This window comes from Dipodomys merriami, unplaced genomic scaffold (assembly GCF_024711535.1).
Source record: "Dipodomys merriami isolate MVZ:Mamm:240054 unplaced genomic scaffold, mDipMer1.0.p SCAF_21, whole genome shotgun sequence".
NCBI lineage: Eukaryota > Metazoa > Chordata > Mammalia > Rodentia > Heteromyidae > Dipodomys > Dipodomys merriami.
Genome location: NW_027203493.1, coordinates 2,099,024 through 2,111,886, shown reverse-complemented (window position 1 = coordinate 2,111,886; position 12,863 = coordinate 2,099,024). Strand labels below are relative to the sequence as shown.

The 12,863-nt window shown below is 40.6% G+C and overlaps 1 protein-coding gene across 1 annotated transcript in view; it reads left to right on the top strand.

The window, feature by feature from the left end:
* Positions 1–7,133, top strand: part of LOC138833856 (putative oocyte-secreted protein 1 homolog) — a 42,825-nt gene extending 35,692 nt beyond the window's left edge. Inside the window, exons 3-6 of the mRNA XM_070032243.1 lie at positions 3,479–3,657; positions 4,198–4,340; positions 5,965–6,277; positions 6,897–7,133. Of these exons, the coding sequence (XP_069888344.1) occupies positions 3,538–3,657; positions 4,198–4,340; positions 5,965–6,067 (366 nt within the window). The 5' untranslated portion in view covers positions 3,479–3,537 and the 3' untranslated portion in view covers positions 6,068–6,277; positions 6,897–7,133. The remainder of the gene's footprint in view (positions 1–3,478; positions 3,658–4,197; positions 4,341–5,964; positions 6,278–6,896) is intronic.
* Positions 7,134–12,863: the final 5,730 nt, after the last annotated feature.

The window sequence follows — 12,863 nt, the reverse complement described above, 5'->3', positions numbered from 1 at the left end:
TCTACCACTGAGTCACCTTCCCAACCCCTGAAGTCATTTTTCTATATGGCCTCATCTGAATGTTTTTTTTTCCTGAGGGCAAGTTTTGGGGCCTGAAGTTGCCCTCAGAATTAGTGAATTGCTGTCTTTGAATAGGGCAAAGTTTATGGGTTCCATGGTGATATAATTGCCTCAGAAGTTTAACTGGAAAGGCTTCTATTTCTGGCTATGGTGCAGAAAGGGACTTGTGATAAATAATACTAAGGAAACACTCAAAAAGCTCAGCAAATACAAATGTACCTGGCTGATCTCACCTGAGAGACATCTGGAAATGGTGGGCCAAGATGTCAGAGAATAACACCCAATTGAGGTGACCCCAACATTCCATTACACTTTCCCGTTCAGGACATTTGAAATATTTGACACCGAGGATGAGAAGAGGTGCAGAGAACCAGTAAAGTGTAGTTTAGGGGGGTGAGGGTGAAATTAAGAATTTGCCACATTCTGCAATAACAGGTCTTGAAACGCTAAGCTTGCTGAGCAGGGGAAAAACAGAAGCAAGCTAGAAACTTCGATTTTCTTTTTGGAGTAATTTCCAGATTCTTAAGCAGGACAAGCAAGTAGAACACAATCCAAACAAAAAAGAGACAAAACTGCAGCAAAGGGCCTAAGTTCATGCTATAGCTGTCTATAAACAGGGAATTGAAAAGCAGTGGGACAAAGTTTGGAGCGAAAATAATGTTTATGGACTATATTAAAACATTGCAAGACTGAGCTGGGTGCTGGCGGCTCACGCCTGTAATCCTAGCTACTCAGGAGGCTGAGATCTGAGGATCATAGTTCAAAGCCAGTCTGGGCAGGAAAGTCAGAGAGACTCTTTTCTCCAATAAGCCACCAGAAAACCGGAAGTGGTGCTGTGGCTCAAGTGCTAGAGTACTTGCCTTGAACTGAAGAACTCAGAAACAGCGTACAGGCCCAGAGTTCAAGCCCCAAGACTGACAAAAAACAAAAACATTGCAAGACTGGAAATACCCTGCCTTACACTTTAGTAGAAGTTCATGAAAGTGAGGAAAAGGTGAGGTTTCTTTTTTTTTTTTCTTCTGATCCTGAGGCTTGAATTTAGGGCCTGGGCACTATCCTAAGCCTCTTTGTGCTCAACGCTAGCACTCTACCACTGGAGCCACAGCACGACTTCTGGCTTTTTCTGAGTCGTTTATCAGAGATGGTCTCATGGACTTTTCTGCCCAGGCTGGCTTTGAACTACAATCCTCAGATCTCAGCCTCCTGAGTAGCTAGGATTCCTGAGTAGCTAGGATTACAGGTGTGACCCATAGGTGGTTGGCTTCAATCATTTCTCCTATACTTAGAAGATAAGTCATGGCTTACCCCTTTCCCACATTCAACTTTGATGCTGCTATATTAAGAATGCTTGATCTGATGACTAAGTGTGCTATCTTTTAAAAATTGGCACATATTACTTATACATAGGGGTTTCACTGTGATCGTTTCATATAATATACCATGATAGTTTACCCTCTCATCTTTCTTATTCTCAGCTCTGCTTTTAGAAATAATTTCAGTGCATTTCACGATACTGTTTCCATTCACATTTTGTGGTGTCTTCATGCTGTTGGGGGGCGGTGATCATTTTCTTCAGCCAGACTTTGCTCCCGTGCTGATAGTAGTTAAGAAAATCCTTTCTTTTTAAAGATGCAGAAACTGTTTGCTACCTGCTGCTTTGACCTTAGAGTTGAAGATTGCACTTTTCTACCTGCAGTTGTGCCTCTCCTTTAGCACCCCTTCTTGTTTTGTTTTATATTCTTTTACTATATTTGTATTGTCTTTAAAAGTAGCTGTACAGAGGGGTTGCTGTTCAACATGTCATTTTGTAAGTATGATGCACCCTGGTCAATGTCAGCCTTCCCCTCATCCTCTCTACCCCTCTCGGTGTTCCTTGTTTTCAGAGGATAGGCACTGGATGCTGTGACTGCATTTCTCCCCTTCCTCCCTTCAGCCTTCTACCCCTCCCTGCTCTTGATCTGTCTCCCCTCATCTTAAGTACCAGTTTCTTGGTATTCATTTGTTGGACTATGAGTTAGTTTTAGTTGTTTGTTTGTTTTTTTAAGGAATTACATCATTTGAATTCAGCCCTGCATATACCCTACTTCAGTGAATATGTTTGTATACACTTCCTATGATTTGCTATGCATTTACACTTAATATGATTCAGTATGTGTTGACTTGTATACTTATGAATCCTGGCTTACACATAGATGAGAGAAATGTGTCCTTTGTCTCCCTGGGCCTGACTTACTTTTTCCACTTTTTTGCAGGTAATATTCTTTCTAATAGATGAGTAAAATTTCATTGTGTATAGAGAACGATCTCCCTCTGTGTGTGTATGTGTATGTGTGTATGGATAGATCTCTCTCTCTCTCTCTCTCACACTCACACACACACACACACACACACACACACACACACACACACACACAGCTTATTGATTCATTTGTCCACTGAAGGTCATTTGGGCTGTTTCCATACCTCGGCTATAATCAATAGCGCAGCAATGAACATGGTTGTGCAAATGTGCTTGTGCAAATGGCTTTACTGCATCTTGATTTGTAATCTTTTGGATACAAGCCTAAGAGTGGAGTTGCTGGATTATAGGGTAATTCTATGTTTAACTTTTTGGAGGAACCCACACACTGTTTTCCAGAGTGGTTGAACAATCTACATCCCTACTAACACAGTCTTAGGGTTCTTTTACCCCTACATCCGTGCCACTATCTTGATGGTGGCCATTCTAACTGGGGTGAGTTGGAATCTCAGTGTTTTGATTTCTACTTATGGCTAGAGATGTTGAGTATTTCTCCATGTGTCTCATGGACATTTTTACTACTTTTGAGCAGCTCCCTTCTTGCTCAATTTCTTTTCATTCTGATTCTTTTTTTTTTAGATTCTTTTGTTTCTGTTTTTCTTTTCTTTTCTTTTCTTTTTCTTTTTTTTTTGGTCCGGTCGTGGGGCCTGAACTCTGGGCCTGGGCACTGTCCCTCAGCTCTTCAGCTCAAGGCTAGCCCTCTACAACTTGAGCCACAGTGCCACTTCCGGCTTTTTTTCTTTTTGCTTATGTGGTGCTGAGGAATCGAACCCAGGGCCTCAGGCATGCAAGGCAAGCGCTCTACCACTGAGCCACCTTCCCAGCCCTCTGTTTTTCTTTTCTATCTGAGCTGCCTCTGAGCTTTTCTACCACTTGAGCTACAGCTCCACTCCCGGCTCTTTTGGTAGTCTATTGGAAATAAAAGTTTCATGGACTTCTCTGCTTGGGTTGGATTTGAAGCCATGATCCTCAGATCTCAGCCTCCCGAGTAGCTAGGAGAATGGGCATGAGTCACTGGTGCCCAGTGAGATCTTAGATAATATTTAAGTAGACTGTCCCCCCTCATCTTGTGCTGGTTCCCAGGGCACCTTCACTGACCTGTCCCTTTTCGTCTCTCAGAGGTTGCTGTCCAGTGTGATTTCGCTGGGCTTGATGTCATTGTTAACTCGCTGGTACGCATGGATTGGCGTGTACTTCCCGATGAGATGTTTCTGGGATTTGGATGTCCTGTGACTGATATATGGCAAGATTTCTACAGATTTAGCTACCCGAAACATGAGTGCGGTATCAGCTGGGAGGTAAGAGCACTGGCACAGCACTTGGCTGAGTCAGTTAGGCACATTGTATTAGACCTGGGAACCAAGTGCTTCAAAGATGGTCCATGTAGGCTGGGAATGTGGCTTAGTGGTAGAGTGCTTGCCTAGCATGCATGAAGCCCTGCGTTCAGTTCCTCAGTACCGGAAGTGTCTCTGTGGCTCAAGTGGTAGAGTGCTAGTCTTAAGCAAAAGAAGCTCAGGGATAGTGCATAGGTCCTGAATTCAAGCTGCAGGACTGGAGGAAAAAAATGGTCCATGTAACAAGACTAATTATATCCACTACTAAATAAAAAGCTAAACATAGCAGCTGGGTGCTGATATAGTATTATATATACATATATAGTAACATTATATATAAAGGACTTTTCAGTAATAGTTGTTGGCAAATTATAGTGTACCTTAGAAGGAATAAACTCGGGTTCTGTTAAAGTTTACTAGGGGTTCTTTATTATAAGCAGTGTGCAGGTTTAATTTGTCGAAGCATCAGATTGATACATCTATTTAATTTTTTTATACCTTCAGGATGTAAACGGGAGGATTGTTTTTAGTACTGTAATAACCTTTATCTCAAAGACAACACCAAGGAGAGGATTTGTGCCAATCTTATGTGCTGTTGAGAAACCCCACCCTTCATTACAGATTGCACCTTGTGTTAAAGACATAAGGTATGACGTTTGTTCAGAGTATGTAAAACACTGTGATTCTGGAACCCTGTAAGGATAACACTGATTTTTCTGTTTTAAAGTCTATCTTTATACAGTCTCATTGGATCTCTTACCTATTTTCCAAAAGAAAATTTGAAAAGGAAGCAACGAGATGTTTTCTTGCACACCAAGACCTGTCTAGCTTCTGATTTCAGACTTTGTGTTATTTAAGACAAATGGTCTTTATCTCTGAAAATATTGGCTGCCTTCTATCAGTAGACAAAGGAGATCATTTCTTATGGATCATTAATTCTTTTTAAGTGCTATTAACACTTAATTCCTCTAATTCCTATAATAGTGCCCCTTAATTCCTCTACTCCATATGTTCTCCATCTTTTTTCTTTGGGTACGGTCGTGGGTCTGAACTCTGGGCCTGGACGCTGTCCCTCAGCTCTTCAGTTCAAGGCTAGCACTCTACCACTTGAGCCACAGTACTACTTCCGGCTTTTTTCCCCCTGCTTATGTGGTGCTGAGGAATCGAACCCAAGGCCTCATGCATGCAAGGCAAGCGCTCTACCACTGAGCCACCTTCGCAGCCCCTCCATCTTAATTTTTATAGCAAAGACTATACGGGTTTATTAATGCTTGCAACTGTATCAGCAAGAAGAAGGAAAACGTTTTTTAATTATAACTTTTAATTATCTCTAAGTAGTTGTACAAAGGACTTTCAGTTCAACACATCTGTGAATACAATGCATCTCAGTCAGTACCATCCTTCTATCAGTATCTCATCTCTCCCAACCTCACCCATCCCCTCATTACCTACTTCCATTTTCACAGATGTCTATTGAATATTATGCCTGTGTGTTCACCTGCCCTTCGTGTGCCTTTGTCTCTCTGAGTTTGGCTTCTCTTAACATAACTGAAAAAAAATATTATAAAGGATGAATTCCTTTTTGCTTGAACTCAGGGCCTGAGCGTTGTTTCTGAGATTCTTCTTCTAAAGGCTAGAGCTCCACCACTTGAGCAACAGTGCCACTTCTAGCTTTTTCTGATAAGTTTATTGGAGATCAGAGTCTCATGGACTTTCCTGCCCTGGCTAGCTTTGAACCTCAGGTCTTGGCCTCCAAAGTAGCTAGGATTATAGGCATGAGCCACTTAGCACCTGGCAGAGTTCCTTTTTTATATATTATATTTTCATTATCTTTAAGCAGTGTACAAAATTAAAGGCTAATTTTCTTTTCTAAGGATATTTCTTTCTTTGGCCTTCAGGATCCTAAGATAAAACTGAGCGTTTGGTACGACTGGAAACATTTTCAGTAGATCTAGTTTTACATCAAACTCTTATTTATGAACCACGATTTTAGTCAAGTTATAGAATGCCTCAGGTGCCTAAGGAAGAGAACTCTTGACTTAGCTATAAAGGTTTTGTGTTCAAATCTTACACTAAGGATTATAATCTCATTCTAGTGGCTGAATTTTAAGTGACCTTCTCATTTAAAATGTGAAGAACAAAAATAACAAATCCTAGTGTTAAAGTAGAAATCAGTCATATTGGATTTCAGTATAATACTGGAACCTCTGTAAATGATCAACACCTATTTTGTCTTATTCTTAGCTTGGTTTTGTCTTTGTTTCCCTTCAGTCGGCTTTACCACATGGCTTCACCTTTATACTTAGAGTTCTACCACGCTATGTTTGGCTACAGAAGCTACAATACTTCCTTCTCTCGCCATCAAGAGTGCTAAAACATCAAGGCACTTGGAACATCAGTTTCTTCATTTTATTCAATGTTCTGCGATTGAAGACAGCAAGATTTTAAAAACAAAATAAAAACGTCCTAAGCACTGGTTGACCCAGCATGCACTTACCAGAACTCAAAAACGGAGCACTTAATGCACTGCCATAGTTACCAATGCATAGGTCTTGAGGATATGGTTTCCTCCATCAGCCTTCAGGTAGGTCTTCCTAGTGAGGGATTTCTAAAGCATGCCTATAATATCCGTACTAATGTATAAAGCAGTTATCAATTCCATGTTTGTGGAGATTTATATAGTAATGAGAAATGCTGATGTAAGAACAAGGCTCTCCATTGCTTACTAATATTATTATTAGTAATATAGTAATATAGTAATTACTAATATTATTATTGCTTACTAATAAATCCATAGAAGAATAAACTTGACTGTTGTCTTAGAGAGAAGTCCTGTTTCTTCAAAATAAATCCCTGCCTGAAGAGAAATATGTCTCTTGTTTATGGATAAGCAGTGAAAGAAGTTATAAAAATTTTATTGAGTTAATATATTTGGGTATGCTGGGAAAAAATGGGATTTTTTTGGTCCTAAAGAGATTACTTTTAAAATTAGGATTTGAGAGGAAGCCATTTACATTGTACTCATAAAGATGTAAAAGACCCAAAGTTTAGTCATTTATAGAATTTAACATAATTGTTGTTGGATTAGTCTTGTGTCCAAATCAATTTCGTTCCATCCCAAAAGATAAAAAATTCAGGTAGATAATCCCTCATTGTAATACATAAACTGCTTATTTACTCTTCTTTTTTTTTTTTTTTAACAGAAAGTGCCTATAGATCATTGTTTATCCCATGCCCCATTTTCTCTTCAATGGGAATTGGAAATGGGTTATATAATGAGGCATATGGAGCAACTGCAGCCGCCTGAAAGCTGAGAAGCAAAATGCCTAACACTGTAGCAACCTTCTTGCAGGTGAAAAATGTTTTACTGAAGCCAGAGGATTTTAGAAGATTTTATCAGTCTGCAATTTTAATAAATGGCTATTTCTTTTATCACTCCTTTTGAGAGGACAAAAAAATGATAATAAAGTCAAATTCAATAAATATTTTTCTTCTTGGGTGGTTATATTTCCTTTGAAAGGCCAGGCACCAGTGGCTCTTGCTTGTCATCCCAGCTACAATAGGTGACTGGTCAGTAATACTGTGGTTCTAGGTGAGCCTGGGCAGAAAAGTCTGAGACTCCATTTCAACAGAAGAATCTGAACATGGTGACATCTCAGCTATAGTGGGAAGAAGAAAAATGGAAGCAATCCTGGTCCAGATGCAGGCCTTGGGTAAAATGTGAGGATCTTGCTGATTTCAAAAAGAAGTTCAAAAATAGGCTGGAGGCAATGGTGTAACAGTAGAACATCTGCCTGGCAAGTTTGAGGCCTTAAGTTTCTATTCCAATACTGAGGGTTAAAACCCCCCAAAACTGTAAAAAGAGGAATAAGAGAAAGTAATAGAGGAGGTAAATGTGGTAAATGTAAAATAAACTCACTGTACAATGGAAAGACCAGGAAATCCCCTTTCAGAGTAGATTTCAGCCCACTGTATGGAAGTTCAGGTGGGTCCGATTCCCATATGTATTAATTTATTGGCTATACTTTATACTTTAGTAAAGTTTAATGAGCCAGGTGTTGGTGGCTTACACCTGTAATCCTAGCTAGTCAGGAGTCTGAGATCTGAGGCTCATGATTCAAAGCCAGCCCCAGGCAGGAAAGTCCCTGAGACTCTCATCTCCAATGAACCACCAGAAAACCAGAAGTGGTGTGGTGGCTCAAAGTGGCAGAGCGCTAGCCTTGAGTAGAAAAGCTCAGGGACAGTGCCCAGGCCCTGAGTTCAAGCCCCACAACCTACCAAAACACACATAAAAAATGATGTACAATAATTAAGTGACCATCAGAACATTTCTAATTATTCTAATTATTTGAATAATTCTCGGTGACAAAGCTATTTGCTGACCACTATATATGCAAGTGATCTACCAGTACCCCTTTATGTGGGGATGCTGATGCCACTGCCGGCCAATGAGCTGGGACCGGAAATGCTGTGAGATGCTTTCCTGACTTAAGCAGAAAGGCAGAGCCTTCGATCAGGCCCTGAGTGACTACTTGGAGCAGAGCCCCTTAGCTGTGTCACTCTGAACCACGAATAAAACTTAAAACGCTTTGAAAATGGCAAGCCACTGAAATTTTGAGTGTAACATACTATGTGAATATGGCTAATACTATTTAATAGTCTTTGCAAACCCAGAGCAAAGGATTCCTCAGATTGCTTCAGGCCTACGAGAACACACACTCTCTCAAAGGACAGAATGTGGGGTAGCTCAGTAGAGCTTGTTGCCTAGAACATACAAGGTCCTGGGTTCAATCTTCACCATTTCTCCCCTTCCCAATTATTCTGCAGAAGAAATGGGTGGGGTTATATGGATACAAGGACAAGCCGTAGCAGTGAGGAAAATGAATTTTAAATTATGTTTTTCTTATAAGTAGTTGTACGAAGGGGTTACCATTCAACATGTCAGTTTATGGGTACAATGCATCTTGCTCAATTTCTTTCATCTAAAAATGAATTTGTAAGATACACCTTTGACAAATGATTACATGTTTGGTTTTCAGAATGGAGTAAGGTTTCTGTCCCTGGAAATCACAGCAAGTTAGTGGTTCAGGTGAGCCAGGTTATACTTAGAATGAGATCGTTGTCTAAGATCTCCGTCTACCAACTTGTCACATCCACTTAGAATGTAAAGAATTGAAATCCTAAAATAGGAATTGGTTGATTAAAATGTCATAAAATGTAATGGATGTATTTAGTAGATGGATTATTTCCATTGAGTTTTCTTTTTTCTTCTTTTCTTTCTTTTTTGCCAGTCCTGGGGCCTGAACTCTGGGCCTAGGCACTGTCCCTCAGCTCTTCAGCTCAAGGCTAGATCTCTACTTGAGCCACTTCTGGCTTTTTCTGTTTATGTGGTGCTGGGGAATCGAACCCAGGGCCTCATGCATGCAAGGCAAGCACTCTACCACTGAGCCAGCTTCCCAGCCCTCCACTGAGTTTTCTAATGATCACAGTTATATATTGTTTTATTTATTTGCAACATATAGTTATAAAAACCTGGAGATTTCTGTATCTGCTTGATGACAGCCAATTGTTCTGAATTGTGAAACTGAGGCAATATAGGAGGCATATAATGTCAGAGATAGCAACTTCAACTTCTCCTCCATTTCCTCTTCCACCTCTACCTCCACATCCTCTTCCTCCTCCCGCTCCTCGTCCTTCTCCATGTCCGCCTCCTCCCCCTCTTCCTTCTTTTCCATATCTTTCTCCTTCTACTTTTAGTGGTCCTGGGATTCGATGGTCCTTCTGTTTACAAGACAGGCACTCTATTGCTGATCCACATCTCATGTGCCTAAAGTCCTTGCTTTAGTGAAGGGGATTTTAAAAAGTTTGATAATGGCATCCAAGTATGATGCCAAATCAATCATATGCTCATTATAATCCCTCTTTTTAAGATGACTAGATTTTATTTGAAGAAACTTGCCTGTGGCAGGATTCTCTTCAGTTCCTTATAGATGGAATCACTCATGATAAAAAGCTTTCTAGGCAAACAAACAAGAAAGCAGTGTTTTCCTAAATTCTAGATCACCTTTCTGTGTGTTTGAGTCAGAATCTCCTGGAATACCACCTCACTCCAGTTAGAACGGCAAAATCAAGAACTCTAATAACAACAGATGCTGGAGGGGATGTGGACAGAAGGGAACCTTACTTCATTGTTGGTGGGAGTGTAAACTTGTTCAACCACTTTGGAAAGTAGTATGGAGGTTCCTCAAAAGACTCCACATAGAGCTCCCCTATGACCCAGCAATCCCACTTTTAGGCATTTACCCAAGTGTTTACAAACAAGACCACACTAAAGCCACCAGCACAACTATGTTTGTTGCAGCATTATTTACTATAGCTAAGATATGGAACCAACCCAGATGCCCCTCAGTAGATGAATGGATCAAGAAAATGTGGTATATATACACAATGGAATTCTATGCCTCCATTAGAATGACATTGCCCCATTTGTTAGGAAATGGAAAGACTTGGAAAAAATTATATTAAGTGAAGTAAGCCAAGCCCAAAGAAACATAAGTCCCATGGTTTCCCTTATTTGCAATATCTAGTATAAGTATGAGTCAAGCAGAAAAGGTCAGATAAGGTGATGTTAGGAAAATGAACCCTAAGATATGTATTTCAAATGTTTTTTTCTTTCATGCATTTGTTTCTAACGCATTTATAAGATTATTTCTTTGTTGCTTTGTATGCCCCTCCCCCACAGTATAACCCCTCCTTTCACTGTATTTGATGTTGGTATAATTTGTGGAGGGGAAGGGGAAAAACAAGTTACTTAAATAAGGATACAGGTGGACCCATTGCAACAATGAGAAGTACAAGTTGTCATGTCGAAAATGAACTTTACAACTTTGGTGGGGGGGGAGGATTGGCTGGGGGGGCGGGGGGAGGCTGGGAAGGGATGGGAAGGGGAAACAAAGGAGGAGGTTACAATGCTTGATAAGAAATGTACTCATGAGTTCAAGCGCCACGACCCACAAAAAAAAAAAAAAAAAGAAATGTACTCATTATCTTGCCCATCTAATTGTAACCCCTCTGTACAGTATTTTCACAATAAAAAATAAAAAATTAAAAAAAAAAGAATCTCCTGGAGCTTGTAGAAGGAAACGTAAGTGGTTTTCAACCCAGCTTTACTAGATTAGTATAACTGGTGTTTCTCGGACAGGAACCCGCAGTGGTTGTAATGCATACTATCATCAGTCTAATCATAAATGATTTTTGTATCTCTCACATGTAGATAATCAGATCATGTTGTGAGCCCCTGCTCTCTGTTGTCCAGTAGCCGCATATCACATGTTACAAAAGATACAATTTCAGATCCATCCATATGCTTGGGAAGAAATAATTTGGGGGAATATAATCTTAACATCTTCCTCTATAATACACACACACACACACACACACACACACACACACACACACACACACACACAGATAGTTCTCGCTCTTCTTGATTTTGTGAATCATTATCATTATAGTAATTGTAGTCTGGAAGAGAAAAAGCCAATTGTGCCAGGGTTTTGTCAGTCTTTTTTTTTTTGTAACTGCCCTAACGCTTGAACTCAGGGCACTGTCCCTGAGCGTTTGTGCTCAAGGCTAGTGCTCTATTACTTGGGCCAGAGCTCCACTTCTAGCCTTTATTTGGGGGTGGGAGGTGGGAGATGGGGAATGGGGTGGGGTGTAGTTTATTGGAGATAACAGTCTCACGGACTTTCCTTCTCTGGCTGGCTTCCAACTGCAGTCCTCTGATCTCAGCTTCCTGAGTAGCTAGGATTACAGGTGAGACCCTGGAGGCCAGCTTGGCTTTTGTCAGTGCTTCTCCAATGATGGATCATCTTGGCCAGCTGAGGACACTCCTGTTCTATAAACACCTGAGACCCACCCCACCCGATTTCCTGTTTCCCATGTTGCCTTGGATCAAGATCTGAAAGGATGCAGCTCACTGGCCTTTTGGTTGGACTGTTTATCGCCTTTATGTTTGTTCACAGTGACGAGGATGGTAAGACAAAGGGAATGCTGGGAGGTGGAATTTCAGGCAGAAGCATGTTTCCTAACAACCCCAGGGGCTTGGGAGTTTGTATTTTAGGATCTGGCGATCATTTGTGTTATGGGCACTCCTCACTCACCAGCTTCCACTCAGTCAGATGCACTTTTACTTCAGCATCTTCTCCATTGTTCTTTCCCGGAAGTCTGTGATAAGGTGACTTCCTTCTGTTTTCCTTCTATTTGGCAAGTGTTGGAGAATCTTCCTTTGGCTTGCCTGGAGATAGGTCACTTTGTATAATCTTCAGTGCAGTGGGTGGAGAAGGAGGTGAGACCGAAGTATCTAGCATGGGAGACAATTCTGAGCAGATTCTGCCCATGTGTGAATCCTGTTCGGCCACTTATGAGCCAAAAGACCTTCTTACTCACCTATAAATGTGGAATAATAGAATTGACTGCGTGCAGATATAAGGGAAAGGAAGCAAGGCAAGCAAGAAATAAAATCACCATCAAATTCATATGGTTGCTGTAAATGCAATATTATTTTTATCTCAATAGAAGTCTCTAGTTTCACATAGCCCACTGAGACAGTATTAATTGGCTCTAACATGAATAAAATGGTAGCAGCTGTTGATGTTTTTGAGTTATCTGTAAGTATTAAGATGTTTTCATCCCTGATTCAGATCTACATCAGTTATGTTTGGAAGTATTTGGAGGTTTATTTTTGAAATTTGTAAATGATTTTTTTTTGTCAGTTATGACCTTGAACTCATAGGGCTCTGTCCCTGAGCTCTTTTGCTCAAGGCTAGTGCTCTACCACTTTAAGCCACAGCACCACTTCTAGTTTTCTGGTAGTTTTCATTGGAGATAAAGAGTCTCAGACTTTCCTGCCTGGGCTGGCTTTGAACCGTGATCCTCAGATCTCAGGCTCCTGAGTAGCTAGGATTACAGGCATGAACCACCAGCACCCAGCCCTAAGTGAAATTTAAAAAATAAAATAAATTCTCAAAGGCACCTGCTAGATATTTGGATTCAGGGATCCTGTGATTTCTTTCCCTATACTCAGATAAGGAAATTGAACCATGTTGATATGAGATAACTTGTGTACGATCACATCGTGGGAAATTCAGAAGCAAGCAGTGGAGATTCAG